We start from the raw sequence: 18,153 nt of genomic DNA, 5'->3' as shown, positions 1-18,153 counted from the left end.
AATTATTATTTTACAGAAATTCTCTAACAACCCCCCCCCCCCCCATGGATTTCGAATAATAAAAGGGGGAATCAAGCTCACACCGTTTTGGCAACACCGACCAGTAGCGGCCCGCGTAGCTTTACAAACATATGAATGTGGCCCGCAGAAGAAAAAGGTTGAGTATCACTGATCTAATGCTTCAAAGGGATCTCGATTCACTAAATAACTGGTGTACTGTCAATGATATGCACTTAAATGTTACATTTTAAACTTTACTCGAAATAAGGTTTAAAGAATTTATCCTATCTCATTAATAAGATTATTCTTAAAAAAGTGTCTTCTATAAGAGATCTAGGAATTACTCTTGATTCTAAATTCATATTTGATTTAAACATTAATGACATTAAGTCCAGATCACTTAAAATGGTGGGATTTATTCACAGAATAACTAAACCTTTCAAAGATCCTCCATCAATTCCTACCCTTTACTTTGCCTTAATTAGAAGTAAACTTGAATGTGGAAGTACCTACTATTTGGAATCCACATTATTGCAAGTATGAAAACATTATAGAATCAGTTAAAAAAATGCTTAGACTATTATCTTTCAAATGTGGACTACATAACCATCTTAGATCATACGACGCACGTCGTGAATACTTTAAGATTAATACACTTAAAATAAGAAGGCAATTGACTGACCTAATATGTTTGTATAAAATTATCCACGGCCATCTTGATGCCTCATTATGTCTTAGCAATATTGAAATAAATGTCCCCAATTCACATTGTTTAAGACACCATAGCATTTTTCACCTGAATATTTTCATAAATAATATCGTCTATTGCGACACTTTGACCCAAATGTGTCGATTGTATAATAAGATTGAGTGTGCTGAAGTAGATGTTTTCGTCGATAATTTAAATGGATTCAGAAAAAAAATTCTGCTATTGTTAAAAAATATGTTGCACTGATTATATTATGTTTTACTTGCGTCTCTTATTTTTCTGTAATATTTGTGTTTCATATATATTTTAAATTTTGAATTTTTATTTTTATTTGTTTTATATTTTAATCTTTATTTAGGTTTGTGAAAATTAATGTGTCCTATGGCTGAGTATATTTTGGTAATTGTTTTTACCTATTTGCATATTAACTGAGTTTTTATAACTGGATTGTCCTCACGTAAGTGAGATCGCATGTAAAAACTCAGTATAAATAAATAAATTTATTAATGAACGAAGCAACCCCTTGCGGCGTTTCGCATCGTTTGCGATTGCTTCGTACCTTTCCCGTAATTCGTGGCTCAGTTCGCGCCTTTTCTCACGTCTATACGCAGCAAAACACCCCACAATCGACTTTGCGACAGACCGTTACCTTATTTTTGCGAACTTTACTATTCTTTATAATTTTATCTAGTTTCTGAAATGGTATTTATTTTTACGACATTTTCAAAAATAAGCGTATAGCACATTTTAGATACCTCGGAAGAATTTTGAAATTCCATTAAATTTCACCTTTTCAGTAGGTACCTGCATATTACTTCATGTATGTTTCCAGGCAGTATGAATTTTTCACAAAAACGGCGCTCTAAAAATTATCCAATTATTATTATTATTATTATTATTATGAAAGGCAGGCACGATTAAAACATGCGATTTGAACGAAACGGCGGAATGACCCATATAGCACATTTTAGATACCTCGGAAGAATTTCGAAATTCCATTAAATTTCACCTTTTCAGTAGGTACCTGCATATTACTTCATGTATGTTTCCAGGCAGTATGAATTTTTCACAAAAACGGCGCTCTACAAATTATCCAATTATTATTATTATTATTATTATTATGAAAGGCAGGCACGATTAAAACATGCGATTTGAACGAAACGGCGGAATGACCCATATAGCACATTTTAGATACCTCGGAAGAATTTCGAAATTCCATTAAATTTCACCTTTTCAGTAGGTACCTGCATATTACTTCATGTATGTTTCCAGGCAGTATGAATTTTTCACAAAAACGGCGCTCTACAAATTATCCAGTTATTATTATTATTATTATTATTATGAAAGGCAGGCACGATTAAAGAGCATTCCAATTGGCGACTGAAACTATAGGTACCTACTGCGTAACTGTGGTTCAATAACCATGTTTAGTAGGTACCTGCAAATTACTTCATGAATGTTTCCAGGCAGTATGAAAGGCAGGCACGATTAAAGAGCATTCCAATTGGCGACTGAAACTGTAGGTACCTACTGCGTAACTGTGGTTCAATAACCATGTTTAGTAGGTACCTGCATATTACTTCATGAATGTTTCCAGGCAGTATGAAAGGCAGGCACGATTAAAGAGCATTCCAATTGGCGACTGAAACTGTAGGTACCTACTGCGTAACTGTGGTTCAATAACCATGTTTAGTAGGTACCTGCATATTACTTCATGAATGTTTCCAGGCAGTATTAAAGGCAGGCACGATTAAAGAGCATTCCAATTGGCGACTGAAACTGTAGGTACCTACTGCGTAACTGTGGTTCAATAACCATGTTTAGTAGGTACCTGCATATTACTTCATGAATGTTTCCAGGCAGTATGAAAGGCAGGCACGATTAAAGAGCATTCCAATTGGCGACTGAAACTGTAGGTACCTACTGCGTAACTGTGGTTCAATAACCATGTTTAGTAGGTACCTGCATATTACTTCATGAATGTTTCCAGGCAGTATTAAAGGCAGGCACGATTAAAGAGCATTCCAATTGGCGACTGAAACTGTAGGTACCTACTGCGTAACTGTGGTTCAATAACCATGTTTAGTAGGTACCTGCATATTACTTCATGAATGTTTCCAGGCAGTATGAAAGGCAGGCACGATTAAAGAGCATTCCAATTTGCGACTGAAACTATAGGTACCTACTGCGTAACTGTGGTTCTATTGTCTCTACAACTCGGATTTGCTTTGAATTTAAGTGCCATTTACAAAATATGAATCTTTGTTCGAACAACTCAGAAAAGCAATGAAATACCGAACTTAGTAATGTTTTAAAAAACTACTAATTTTGGAAAATTTTTACTTTTAAACAACGAAAAACGCCCACTATTATTGTACCTACACATGTTTCCATTTATTACCAGCTCTGTACTGCATATATTATGTTTATGTTTTATAATCATCTGTATGCTCATTTGCTGTATTTTATTTATGTAAGTTTGTCCATTTCGTAGTTTTCTTTTAAATAAATGTAACCAATTTTAAGAAAAAAACTTAATTTTGTATGGCCAAAATCACCCTTAATGGTTGAAAGCAAAAATAAATAAAAGTATTTAACTATAATTTTTTAAAAGAATATATTTTAATTGCCATATTCAAAATTGAAAATCTTGTAATTTTTCACTGGTCTGCGCGTAGTCATACTAGTTTCGAAATGCGAAAAAAATGGAGAAAGACAAAAAAACGTTAAAAAAAACTTTCAAAGTTGCTGGGTATATTTTTGTAATAAACTTATAATATACGGCAAGAATTTGATATATTTACTAAAATTAAATTACACGCCAAAATAAGAAGACTTTGAGTTCGAGATTTCGATAAGATTTCAAGACGTCAAAATGACAGAAACGCGAAGAACATCCATTGCTGACAGCAAAGATTTCAATGTCTAGAAATCTATCTAGAAATTTACCATGTACCCACACGCATAAATAAACCACACGTACTCCTGTACACATGTAATGCATGTCTTGTACTTTCCTTGTAATATTTCAACCCCTGCAGGATACGTGAGAGCGCCGTGTAGGCGTGTAAATTTGAATAACAAATCTTTTATTATTCAATCTTATATTATTTTATTTACAGCGTGAAGATAAAAGTGCTAATGAAGCTGCCGCGATAATAATATTGGACTACGGCTTCGAAGGCCACACTCAATTAATAATTAATTAAACAAATATCATTCATTTGACATTCGTTGTTTGACGTTCCACGAAAGTTATATCATGCGGTTGGTACCACCGCTCAACGGATGGTCTGCGCATGGCGGGATTTCGAGCAGTAAAAGGCGATGGAAAAGACGAAGTAAAAAGGTCAAAGTCACGCAATGGTTTTGAATCTCTTTACTCTGAATGATACCATACTTTTTATGATACTGTTTTTCTGAATCAGCCGTTCTATACTAGGTCGCGTACGCGCTTAGCAGGGTGACAAAAATAGAAAAATAATTATAATTGAAAATTTGTGGAAAAGCTGCTGGAGCTGCGGTCAGCGGACGTTGGAGCTTTTCGAATGACTTGTTCCTTTGCTTCAATCGCCTCCAGAGTGTGATTCTGATTAATTTATCGTAAGTTTTGTTTTTCGCAAGATAAGCTCTCGGTCCGCGATTGGTGAACGATTCCGTTATTATTATTTATCAGTGGTGATAACATGAAATTACTATCTGTGTGTTGTTGGGAAAATAATCAACTAATAATAATTGTATTTCAAATAAACATAATATTATCACACAAATTACATGCAGCAGTTAGTTCTTAAGGGGTTATGAAAATAAACCTTCGCTTGTTAAATAAATATTACGTCTTCCTCGGTACGAGGTGGATTTTCATATCCATATTATTATATACACATCATTTCTAATTCGCTTGAAACTTATGTCTCCAAAGACACTAATCTGATTCATATTTACTAAAGTAAAAAATGACATAAATGCAGAAAACACGTGACTCCTTATCTGATTTTACTCTTCATGTGCTAGGTGGTTAGATATCGTGTTATTTGTGTTCAAGGATACAACGTTTTTAATATTTAGGTGGATCAGGATAAATCATAATTACATTTTACGGTAGGTACGAATAATGTGCTGATTTTCTAATCACAATTGACTAATAATTAGAGGTTATTTGGTTGAACTTTGATCAGACAGGTGCCTAAAATAAAGTACATTGTAAAAATAATTACGGTGTATTTTTTTCTGTATTCACACACTACTTTATTTCCGTGTTTATTTTGGAGAATCCCATAAAAATATTATTATTATTAAAATCGTTGAATCAATTCAAATTTTTTGTTATTTTGAGTGTATTTTCAATCGTAAAAATGTGAAAAATCGAAATAATCATTTTTATATTATATTACATCTGCGACTTTCCATTTCAACGTGACAATACATTCAGAAGGCGAAACAGCTCATACAACAGCATAAAAAGTTTCATACTAGGAACTGATTCTATTATATCTGTGATACGATAATATTTTTATTTAGACATTGTAAACATTTTTCAGTAGGTATTTACATAATATTTTTAATGTGATTATTCATGAAAACTGTTGGATTCTTATCTTTTATTTATATTTAACGACTCTTTAGCCATCTAATTATTATTTATTTTAAACAATTATTCTACTTATATTTCAGTCCCAAGTCCCAGTCCCAGTCCTTGTTATACGCATTGCACTGCTGGTATTCGGTCTTCACATAACTTATGTGCCCCAGTCCTCGATACAAGAAGTTATGCTCCAGATGTAATTCGCCCTATGTCGTTATTTGAGCTACCTTCTTGTAAAAGATTCCCACGCAAGCACAAACAAATTGTGCATATTTCGTTGCCTACAAAACTTTATTTTTCCTTACTACACAGGGACAGCATCGGGCGGTGACACGAGCGAGACATATTACGCCCATAAAGACAAATCAAATGTTGGAGCAGTGCAGATATATAACTCATCCCTTGCACTATTGACGCATGCGTGGAAGCGCCGAAATTTGCACCACTTTATTTTTGTCTGGGAGGAATTCGTTTAGGAATACTAATTTATATTGTTAGCTCTATAATATGTGCGCTGTGAATTTTAGCGATGAATTGCGAATTGCCACCCCGGGAACCATTTATTGGATAATCAACACCCCTGCCATAATAGGTCACCCCTAGTAGTTTGCTACGTTTGGTGACTTAGCAGGGGTATTTATTTTACAAATGTAACATTAGACACCAGGTACAGGTGAAATGCACCGCTGGCAATTTGACGACATTGACAGTTGACGACTGTTCTTTTACAAATTATTAATATATCTAATAGTGAACTTATTAACAGATGGATGGAGAAAGGACTGTTAGAAGAATATATGACGTGCCAGTAATATAGTAAAAAAACTGCCCCACCATCAAGTTTAGTGTATCAAATACTTGAGTATGGTCATGTCAGGAGACAAAATAACTTGTGAGTGACAGTGTATGATGGGAATGTAGCCAATATGGTGTTTTGTGGTGTTTTAGTCCGCCGACCTCTGCGGTGAAATGGCGTGATGGGTTAGTTAGTTATCTCTTGTAATTATTAATTACATTGTTATTTCTCAGCAGAGACCCGTGAAGTGAAGTTCTACACATGATGGAGCAGCAGGAAGCTCTCCTTGCTGAGGGCCCCCCGTCCCCTCGACCACCATCACCCACCCTACCTCCCACTGGTAAGCTAAATGCAATAATAATAGTACTTTATTCCAAAATGTATGCACTGCAAATCTAAATTTCCGGGGCGTTTTTAAAAGAATGCCTGAAACAAATTGTGTATTAATTTTATTTTTTGCTTTTGACAAAAACCTGATTTGTTGTTCAAAAGACATAATTTTGTAATCAAAGATTTCTACCAAATTAAATCACTTGGATATTCTGAAATGAGTAGAAAATTTTCAATACCATCCGCTAACTTTTTAAACCATCCAACAGATGGCAGCAGTAATTTATATTTAAAAAATATATTATAATTACAACATTCATACATACATAAGGCATTTTAACATGATATTCCCGTGACATGGCAAGATAATTTGTGTCTTGTTTGTAAAAAAAATAAGATTGGAAATAGGGATTGAAAGTAGTGATGGGTCACAAATCATTTTATTAAGAGCGGGAGCCACGGTATCAGCTTACCAGTCAACTCAATTAAACGGGAGCCGTAAGCTCAGAGCGTATGACAAAAGAAAATACTACGCTCGCCCGCGCTCTCACAGAACTCTATCTCAGCACACACTCCTCGCTTCTTTCGCATTCATGTACACTCTTCTGTTATTCTGACTCATATAATTGAAAAAAATAAATAGAAACATTCAGTAAATAATAAGGAAAATTATTATTTTATTTTCATTGGTAAAACTAGTTTACTCTGGAGCATTCCAATATGTATTGCGTCGATTTGCAGAATGTCCAGGATTTATGTAAAGAATCTCATTTGTCTGTAGAAGGAACGGGAGAACTCTCTGGAGATTCCAGCTCTGCAGGATCCGGGGTGGCCCTCGGTCCCATGGACCAGGTATCGGCGCAGCTCATCAACAACATTACCATGCTGGACTACCGCTCCCTCGGGAACTCCTCGCCTCTAATACTCGATCAGGTAACAGTAACTGTTGTTTTGTGTGAATCTGTTAACAATTGTGACTATTAATACTATTGTTTCAAGGCAGTTCAAACAGAATTTAAGCATTTTATTCTGGCATATTGAAAATCATAACACACTTCCCCCAAACCAGAGTTTTGTGCGATAACTGACTTATTTTTACATCACATACTCTAAAACTATATTCTGGCGAAATTACTCTCCCCCATTCTTTATGAGCCTTCTGGCCTAGCGGTGGATGTAGGTAAGAGGTGGACAAATGTCCCAACTGCTACCATCCGTCTGAAGCCTGTAAGACTATTACATCCCCAATTGCGTGCGGTACGTATTGAGCAGTGGCAGTTCTTCTATGAGGGTCATTTTTGTCAATAACCCCCAAAATTATGCTGCAATAGTATTACTATAAATAAAGGATTTAACAAACTACCTGAATATTTGTGCAGATTGGTATGGTAATAGCGAGTTCCAGTGCCATCTAGCGTCCAAATGAGAAGCTATTGTATATACCTAACGTGGGTCATTTTAAATTTTATATCCTTTTCTTCTCTTTCCTATACAGACAAATGAGGTAAACAGTATCATGTCTGACGTATGCTTAGCATCATACAAAATTTAATTTAAAGGGTGTTTCGGACATGACCGCGGTGAGATAGAGATAGAGAATTTTTCACTACTGATTGCGGCAAATAGGCTCTAGTGTAAAATCCTTTTATATTACATTAAATCAAGGATTTGAACGAAAACTCTCTCAACTATATGACTAAAGCTAAAGATCTCTTGGGCTCACTCATTAAGATTATTAACGATCCTGGAAACAAGTTCACAAAGGAACAGATGGGCAAAATAACACCCATAACCACGGATCTTTTGGAAACTACAGGATTGATGGTTGTAAGAATAGGACTATTGGAAGGCGAATTAACAAACCTATAAAGTGCAGTGTATACCCAGTCAACAGATGCTAAACCAACAAATCCTTCATTGTTTGTGATGTGTTATTGGAAATTGAAGAGTACGTCAGAACTAACCTCAATTAATATTTCAGAAGATGTCTACGGCCCTGAAAAATATTGATAATTCCTTAAATGTTCAAGATATTAAAATATGCAGGTTGGGAACAAAAAAATCGCAAATAAATGTAGGCCCATTAAATTAGAACTGAAAGAGGAACATTTAGTTGGAACATTCATGGTATTAAAACCAGCAACGACCAGACTTTAACAATAACGGCAGCAACTGATGATGCTTTGGGAAGAACTGGAATCATCTCATTCAAAAATCAAAACTCATTCATTTTAAAGAATCTAAATATCTGAGGTGGTTCACTGAAGATTTAGTTCAATTAATTGCTCTTAAAAAGGATTTACATAAGAAATATAAAGAAGAGAGATCTTTATCAAATTACATTGAATTTTAAAATATTAGAAAAGATTGTAAAATCTTGTCAAAAATATGCTATAATTCTTTTATTAATAATGTTGATGTAATGTTGTAATGATAATTGTTGTAATGTAATGTAATGTTGGAACTAGCAAAATCAATGAAAAATAACAATCTGGGTATGCGGGCATACCTCCTATATTTTGATGAATTATGCCACCAATCTAGCATATCCTTTGTATTTGTTTTTCAATCAATCTTTACAAACAGGATGTTTTATTATACATATAAATTCAGTTTCCTTACCACTGTGCCATCTATCGAAAATTCCTAATATGTTTGAAAAACAACTTCTTAAAAATTATTTTTAGATTAAATCAACTCATTTCTACTACTTACTAACTAGTTAAAATATCAAAATATCTGAGTCAATGTCTAGTAAACATCGGGTTGATTGTATTTATACTTATTTCAGTAAAGCGTTCGACATAGTTGATCATTCAACATAGTTGATTGTTCAAAAACGACAACAAGGTCTAACATAAACCACCAGGTACAAAAATCTCTGAAGGCGGCGCAGCTAAAATGGCCGGTGAACCCTAACACTGTGGTCGCCGTTACAGCTGATGATGTAGACATCGCCCTTACTTCAACAAAAGCTGAACGGCCGTACCTTCAGGGTTTTTCTAGGAGGGCGAAAAAGCAAAAAAATACCCCTCAATAATGGCCTTGCCCAGGGCTCAGTGCTGGCCCCATCGCTTTTTAACATTTACACTCGAGACTTCCTTCACACTGAAGGCAGAAAATTTGCTTACGTAGATGACATCGCCGTCACAGCTCAAGCCAAAACCCTTAAATCAGCAGAAGATATCCTCATTTCTGATCTAAAGGCTATGGAAGAATATTTCCTCAATTGGCGACATAAGCCAAATGGGTCGAAAACAGTTGCGACAACTTTCCATCTTAGCAATTCACAAGCGAATGCCAAACTATGTGTTCAGTTTGATGGAAAAAATATCTACCATGACCCCCACCCCCGCTATCTTGGAATTACTTTGGACAGGAGCTTGAACTACCGGCAACACTTGGAAAAAGTGGGTATAAAAACTAGGACAAGGTTTAACTTAGTTAATAAGCTAGCTGGAACTAGCTGGGGATGCGACGCCAACATGCTCAGAACAGCATCCATTGCCCTGGTTTTCTCAACGGCTGAATACTGTGCTCCAGTATGGGCTATAAGCGCCCACAATTTTTATGTTAATGCCACAATGCGAACCATCAGTTGGACTTTAAAATCTAATCCTCTCCCTTGGCTCCCCGTACTTGCAAACATAACCCCGCCAAACATCAGGCGAGAAATCGCAACACTGAGGGAATACAAGAAGGCACTGCAAAAAAGCGCAATACCTTTGCACGAAGATGTCGTCTCCCACCTGGCATGCCGCTTGAAGTCCCGAAAGCCCTTCTGGGCGGAAGGAGAGAGGCTCCTCCGATTACCTCTCATCCCAGAAGATAGGTGGAAACTTGAGCGGCAAACGGCCAACGTGGGAATTGCCCACCTCGCACAGGACCCCACCGAGAGACAGCCTGGGTTCTCATTGCCTCGCAAAACCTGGTCCGCCATCAATAGGTTAAGGTGCTCCCATAGCCGCTGTGCCCACATGATGCACAGATGGGGCCTTAAAGAGTCGGCGATGTGTAAATGTGGTGCGGTGAAGACCCCCGAACATCTTGTCAACGAATGCCCGCTCCATTCATTCCCGGCGGGATTGATGAGGTTCACATGGCGACGCCTGAGGCCCTAAAATAGCTTGCCCCCCACCATACGAAAGAAGAAGATAGTTGATCATGATTTATTACTGCATAAACTCAGTATAGATGGATCACTATATCAACGGTTAAAAAGTTATTTAATGAACAGAGTACTGGCTATTTTTTGTTTTTGGGGTGTTATGCCGTGTTGCGCTAACTCCTTCTTTAGCCAACGTTTCGGACAGCATGGCAGTGTCCATCATCAGGTCAGATGTGTTATTTGGAGTTATAGCACCCAAAAAAACAAATAACAAAAATACTTTGGGCCGTGAAAATCTTAAATCATATTAGAGTACTGGCTGTTGAAATTGATGGCATAACATCGTATAAATTCATTGCTACAAGTGGCGTTCCGCAAGGGTCACATTTAGGACCGATCTTGTTTTTGTTATTTGTTAATGATGTTTTATATATTTTCGATGATTTTCATGTCCTAATGTTTGCAGAGGATTTTAAATTAATCAAGGCAATAAGACATGTTAATGATTACCATATATTGTCAAATAACTTGTCCAAACTTTTTATATGGTGTCAAGAAAATAACAAATGTCAAATTATGAGGTTTTATCGAATAAGGAATCCTATGATTTTTGATTATTCTATTCACTTTCACTATCCAAATATATCACTATATATCGTTACTTTCTGTCAAATCAATGACTTGGGTATATGGTTTGATATGAAATTCAATTTAAAAAATCATATAGAATTCATATCCAACAAAGCTTTGAAAATGTTGGGCTTTTAAGATTATCTAATGATTTTCACAATATCACTATCTGGACATTGTATATGTCACTAGTAAGGAGTCATATCGAGTATAATTCCACTGTTTGTTCTCCAAATTATGAGGTTCATTCACGCACCAAAATGAAAGAATCCAAAATAAATTCTTAAGATACGTAAATTTTAGAATAGGTATTCCTAGAGAATGCCTAGATTATGGCTACTTTCTTTATTCATTAAATTTATTAAAATTATCCGAGCGAAGAATTATTTGCAATTTAACGTGTTTGTTTAAAATGATTAATTCGTTATTGAATGCCTCTTTACATTTAATTTAGTTCCATGTTCCTGGCAGGACAGACAAGATAGTACCTACCATAATATTGTAGCAATTCTTCTACAACTTTGCAGTACTACGCGCCTATGATACAAATCCAAAATTTGGGAAACATATACTCCGAATTTGTAGATATATTTAGCTCAACAATATTCCAATATAAGTTCGCTTTAATACATTTTATGACTTCAAATAGAAATTTGGTGTAATGTAAACCATTGTAAACCAAACAAAGTTAAGACTCTAGATGTGCAAAATATAGTTGATCGATTTATTGTATCTAATGATCAAATGATATTTATTTTATGTACTTAAAATTCTGCGTTATTTTAACTGTATTATGTCTGTAAAAGCCCGGGCGTTCAATAAATAAATCTACGACCTAAGAATATTATGGTATTAGAGAGAGATGTGAAAAAATGTCAGTTTTTTTGCGTGATAAACGATAGCCATCTTGGCTATTAGTTTGCAAAATAATGTTTATCGTTGTTGACGAATTTTGCATGGAATAATTTGAAATGTCAAATTCTGTGGATATCGTATTGAAAGTAATCGCAAACATTTCATTGAATCATGACAAACATATTCAAATAAATAAAGAGGTTATATGTATTACTATATTTTAAAACGAAAGTTATAATATTTGTCAGTGGATTTGCAGGTGCAATAAAATGAATGTATAGGTACTTTTTTTTTTTTTTTGGTTTTAGGCGTTTCACCCTGAAAAGGGTGCTTTGCTTGCTTTCATTGTTTACTTTTTAAGTCTGCTTATAAACAATGGACAAAATCCATTAATAATATCCAAAAAATATCCAAAATCAATAATTCATATTTCGCACCGCTATCGTAACAATTGGTTTGACTTAAAAATTATTTTTTATTATATGAACGAGATAAAAGTGAAGGTAAAGTTTTCTTACAAATTCCCCAAACAAAATGAGTGTGTTTACGAAATATCGAGTTTCTATGATTGGAGTAAAAAATTAAGTAAACCTTTAACCTTTTGAACGCGTTAATTTGCTCCGTTTTATCTATACCCGTACGCGGTACATATTTTCAAATACATATGCCTGCAATTAAATGTCAAATTATAGCATTCTGGCATGATTTATTGGACTATATAGACAGAACAGATTATTCTCCACAATATGAAAACAAATCCTCGTGTGTCAACACTCTTAGATGTTTATAAAAACCAAAACATAAAATTTCACACAAAGACGTACCGTATCTTTTGAATGTGGTCCCGCCATTCACTCGGCGTCATAAATAAACCACTCTCGGTGTGTGTGTACTTAGGCCACTGTGTTTATAGACACAAGTGGGACACCATGATCACTTATCATTCTTAGTTATGAAAAGTTGTGAATGACAAACTAGTACTAACGCCATCCATTGACAAAAATGTAAACTAAAGGACTAAAAGGCGCGAAGAGGCACACTTGGTTATCGATCTTTTTTTATGAAATACAATTTTATTTTTGAGAAATTCTTGTAGATGTCAGCATCGTGATAGTTCTACAAATGTCCAAGTGAGCAAGAAATACATTTATGACGAAAGAGAGCGGGAATATCGGCCGTCAAAGTTGCCGTATCAACTGTTGATACAGCCGCGTGTGAGTATAGACTTTTTGCCGTAACAACAGTTGATACGGCCGCGTGCAAAGAGTTAAGAGAAAAGACAACATTTAAAATTAACGTATTAAAATTTTATTATTTAGAAATAGTAATGTCTATTTCAAATGCATACAGCGGAAAGACAATTTTATCTAGTTTCTAAAACCGTATTTGATTTTACGGAAAATTAAAAAACAAGATGTAAATAGCGCATTTGAAATACACAGAAAACATTGCAAACTGAATGAATGTGATGAAATTACTGAAGGGTTAAACTTTAACAATATTATACTACTGTCAGAATAGGTGGGTACCGGCAAATTAATTACATACATTGGCGTTTTTATAATATTCACTACGAAATAGAAATATGTATTAGTAGCACTTCTGGACCCCCTAGAGCCGCCTCTGGTAGTGAGGCTGAAGGAAGTGGGGAGGGCAAGTAACTGGCTATTCAGATCTGGTCACCAAACATGGCTAAAGCCATTTCAAGCAACGTTTCAATTCTGAACGGTGGTCTTACACTTGGTGGGGTGATACTGAGAGTATCTTCCACTCTGGAGTGTGCCGCAAATTAATCAAATAAAATTTACATGTGTTCGCTAGGATTTAAACCTGTGACCTCAAGATTGCTTGTCGAGAGCCTTACCCTCTACCGTGGAGGCCGTTGTTAGTATTTCATTAGTATTTGGTAAAAACGGCTTATGAAATTCATTTGTAAATAAAAATTCGTTATTTAAATATACGAAAGGCACAAAATTATAAGAGCTAAAAAGAAAAAAATCTTGATCATTGCGGGACTAAAATTCTATATTTAATTTACAGGAGGAAATGAGCAAGGCGGAAGTGCTGGCAGGAAACGTGTCGGGAGGGAAGCTGCCCAACTTCGTGTCCTGGAACTGGACCATGATCCGGGGGGCCCTGTTCTGGGGTGTCCTGTCGGGGCTGCTGGCCTGTCTGGCCACCGTAGTGGCGCTGGTGGCCATGCTGCCTCGCACCTGCGACCCCCAGCTGCCCTGGTACCAGGGGGGCGTCTTCTACGAGATCTTCCCCGCCAGCTTCCAGGACTCCAACGGGGACGGAGTGGGAGACCTGCGAGGACTCGCCTCCCGAGTGGAGTACCTCACCAGTCTCAATGTCAGGGCTGTCCGACTTAACTCTATCTTCCAAGCGGAACATTTCCCAGATCGCTACAAAGACGTCACGTCTCTGCTTAATATTGCTACCCCTCTTGGAAATATGCAAGATATGTCTTACCTTATAAATTCTTTGCACAATAGGAATATTTCACTAATTCTGGATCTTCCTATTTATCCATATGTAACCCGCTTGGACGATATCGAATCAGTAGAGGATATTACAAACTCAACGGAAATAGTCCAGGAAACAAGACTCAGAAATACAACTAAGAGTGTTGTCCGAGTGGTAAAAGATGACCACATAGCCACAGCCATCAGGTACTGGTCCTCCAATGGGGTGGATGGTTTCTATCTGAAGGGAGCTGAACATTTGGTGGATGATCCAAATTTTGCAGATCACATAAAGTTGTGGAAAAAAATCATCGGTCAGGAAAAGGTAATCATTGTCAGTTACGAAGCCCTTCAAAAGGCGCAAGGTATAGCGTACAATACGTTAATGAACAAGGCTGATTTAGTTGACGTGTTTTTAGATGTAACAAATGGTACAGCACACGTCAAGAGTCAAGTGGAAGGCGTCCTGAAGGGAGCCCTCTGGTCCAAGCCGGGGGCTCCATGGGCCCACTGGAGTGTGGGCAACGTGGATTCCCGCAGACTTTCGTCTTCCCTCACCCCCAATCAGACCATCGCTGTCCTGCTCCTGAACGTAATGCTACCCGGCACACCCAACATCTTCTACGGGGATGAAGTCGGACTGCGAGAGATCTCAGAGCCAGAGGAGGACTATCATGAATCCAAGCACATTCATAACCTAGTTCCCATGGCTTGGCCTGAGGGGAGCCGTCAGTTTTCCTCGAGAGGGGTGCTGCCCTGGGCCCTCGGAGGGGGCGGTGGAGGAGCTGCTGTTGCTCTGCGAGATCTTGTCGCCCTGCGCCCTCAAGCACCTCCAGTGTACCTTAATGCTGTTTGGAAAGATGGGGCGGGTTTGCCCAATGCTCAGCTGAGGCGATCTGGGAGTATTCTGGTAGTGGAGCGCTGGTATCCTCGCAGAAACACTTTCCTGATATTGGTGAACCTCGAGGACAAGGGAGTGCGGCGGGACCTGTCTAGCTGGTACTACGGTGGTGTGCCGCTCGTAGCCACTGACTCTGCACTGCAGGGACAACAGCTGGTCTTCAAGGAACTTTCCCTGAGGCCTGCGGAGGCTATGGTCGTCAAACTGGAGAAATAAAACAACTTTTCTTTGTTCGAGCATTATTATTTATATTAATACTTTTAAATGGTATACAAGAATACATCTGCGCTCCGGCCTGGCACTGCCGGCCCATCGTACTTCGTATAAATAACATAAAATACTAAATAACTTCTACGTTTGTCACAGTCAAATTTACAATTGGAACGTTCGTGATATTGAAATTGAGCAAATATACGACGACCTATTTTAGTTTAATATTATTCTTCGATTTACTTACAAATAGGAATCTCACATATGATACACTAGTTCAGGCTACCGCAGGGGGCCTTGGGTGGGGATCGGGCACGTAGGTGTTGGCCGTGGCGCGCGGCGAGGGCAACGGCAAGGCAGGCAGTGCGTCTCCAGGGTGACGGTGACAGCCGCGCCGCTCCTTCCCGGTGCCCAGCCCCGCCGCCCGCCCAACCCCCACTCCCGCCGTGCCGTGTCGCGGCATCACAAAGGCCTTGGTCTGCTTCAGCAGGGACTTGTCATTGCACAGCGCGGCTATGAGGGGCAGGTCTAGGTTCTTGCTCTTTTCCCTCAGGGTCTTTATATCGATAGGGCCCGGAGGGTCGGGAGTCAACCGTGGCGGGTCCTTTGGTCGGGGCTCGGGCACACGAATTGCCGGAGGTTCTCTGGGTGGGGGACGGCGGGGATAAGGAGGGGGAGGGGGAGGCAGGCGACGGGACCGCGGTGCTGAACCCAGACTATTCAGGATATTGTCATCGGACATGGTCCTCCCAAAGGGTGGTGGTGGGGGCTCCCGCCGCGGGGGTGTAACGCAGGGTGGTAGGCGTACATAGGTGTCTGACAGAGCCTGCGTAGAGCTCCCGCGACACATAGCACCGCGAGGACACGCTGCAGCCAGCTTGCTATCCAGGTAGTCTTGGTGGCTGATGGCCGGATCTTGCAGAGGGTATACCACATAGTCCACGTCACTGTAAAGTTGTCTCCTGTACTGTTCTATCTGGGAGCGTGCTAACTGACTGGTGTATACCGTGAGGGGAGGGGGAGGGGCCGCCCGGACTCCCTCGGGGCCTATGGTGGAGTGTGTACGTAGAAGGCTCGAGGCGGGAAACCTGGCGGGACAGGCTCGGCCCGGGTAGGGTGGGGGCTCGCGGATAGGAATTCCGAGACGCAACTCCCGCAAGCTCGTCGATATTTCCTGATCGGCGAATGGCACTGGTTCTTGGGGTAGACGATGATCCGCTTCATACGGGGGAGGGGGGCGAACTCTCGTCGATAAACTATGGAGAAAACTACCATCGACGGCATCAACCGCGTCGACAATGTTTGGTAAGGAAAGCAGATGCCCTTTGGCACTGTCAAATCTCTTGGGTGGCACTGGGGGTGGAGGGGAGTAAGGACGGTCCGAGTCGGGGTAACCGTCCTCGGAGGGCGCCGTGTCCTCGTGTCCTGCGAGGTAGCTGGGGCCGGTGGGTCGCAGGAGCGTCATGTAGTCACTCTCGGAGTCCGCCGGAGCGGGCGGGGGTGGCGGATAGTCTGCCCGCCCCACGATGAGATCGCTGAGCTCCTCAGCACTGAGTGGTCCGTGCTGTCGGTCTGTAGGATCACTGCCGTCCCCGCGGAAGGATCCTGTACCGCTCGCTCCCGAGTCAGCCCGATCCCTGAAGGGGGGGACACCATCCACACTGTCCCCGGACACATAGCTGCCATCATTGTAAAAACTAGCACAGTCAGAGGCAACGGAAGCGCGGGTGGGCTGTCCGGTCTGGCCGTAGTGCGCGCTGCCGTCCTCACTTCGCAACACGGCGGCCGAAGAAGCCATGGTGTAAACTCCGCTCGTTTCACTAACGTCCGGAGTGATGAGCGCTTCTGGTGGATCCTCGGTCAGCGTCGGTGGAGCATCTATCATGATCTCTGGCTCATCTTCCGAATGCACGCGGTCGCTGACGATACCGGAGGTAGTATTGGAGCTGGCACTGGAGATGACGGAGATTCTCTGCTCATTCTTATCTCCATCGCGTGGGAGGGTGCCCCTCCAAGGGTCAGGACACTCCACCGCGGCCTTCATGGAGAAGCGGTGTGTTTCCCTGCACAGAGTGAGGAGCAGCTTGCTCTTCTCGTCCTCCGAAGAGTAAAGGGTGATGCGACTCTCTCCAGCGCGGATCTCGAACTTCTTGCGGTCGAAGCTCAGCTTACCAATGCACGGCCAAGGGAAGGAGGCGGGGGGGCGGGATTCGGGAGCCACAGTGAGCCCTGCAGCCCGGACGTAGAGGCGTACTGAGCCGGGTTCGGGCTCCCGCTTGTGAGCGCGCAGTCGGTAGCAGTGCGCATTGAGTTCATCTACGGCACATGCTTCGCGCAGGTAGTCTCTGTCGTGCTCGGCCTGCGCCAGGCGGGCTCGGGCGGCGGCCGTGAGCCCCGCTGAGCGCTGCGCAGCCTCCTGCCGCAGGTGGCGGGCGTACAGTCCCCTAGCCCCCACACCCAGCGCCCCGGCCTCTGCAGCCTCCACGTGGAACTGCACACGCATGTGCAGCTCCAACAAGGGTCGCCCATTACCATCGAGGCCCTGAAAGAGAAGAGAAACATTG

General features: G+C 40.1%; 2 protein-coding genes across 7 annotated transcripts in view; one reads left to right on the top strand and one right to left on the bottom strand.

Annotated features, from left to right (window-relative positions):
• Nucleotides 1-4,188: 4,188 nt before the first annotated feature.
• On the top strand, nt 4,189-15,610 carry LOC149420747 (amino acid transporter heavy chain SLC3A2-like). Of its 6 annotated transcripts, none has more exons than XM_089635505.1 (4): nt 4,189-4,312; nt 6,327-6,430; nt 7,205-7,353; nt 14,054-15,610. In XM_089635505.1, the coding sequence occupies exons 2-4, from the start codon at nt 6,352-6,354 to the stop codon at nt 15,593-15,595; spliced, it is 1,770 nt and encodes a 589-aa protein (XP_089491631.1). In that variant the 5' UTR covers nt 4,189-4,312; nt 6,327-6,351; the 3' UTR covers nt 15,596-15,610. The 6 variants fall into 6 exon arrangements, with proteins under 6 accessions (XP_089491631.1, XP_089491626.1, XP_089491627.1 ...); XM_089635500.1 differs by having other exon boundaries at nt 7,202-7,353; XM_089635501.1 differs by having other exon boundaries at nt 4,192-4,312; nt 6,324-6,430; nt 7,202-7,353.
• Nucleotides 15,607-18,153, bottom strand: part of ex (FERM domain containing expanded) — a 37,195-nt gene continuing 34,648 nt past the window's right edge. The window contains exon 4 of the mRNA XM_089635499.1: nt 15,607-18,131. Within this exon, the coding sequence (XP_089491625.1) occupies nt 15,867-18,131 (2,265 nt within the window). The 3' untranslated portion in view covers nt 15,607-15,866. The remainder of the gene's footprint in view (nt 18,132-18,153) is intronic.

Source organism: Hesperophylax consimilis, chromosome 9, assembly GCF_061612785.1.
Source record: "Hesperophylax consimilis isolate HC1 chromosome 9, BYU_Hcon_1.0, whole genome shotgun sequence".
Classification (NCBI taxonomy): Eukaryota; Metazoa; Arthropoda; class Insecta; order Trichoptera; family Limnephilidae; genus Hesperophylax; species Hesperophylax consimilis.
This window is presented reverse-complemented; position numbering and strand designations above follow the sequence as displayed.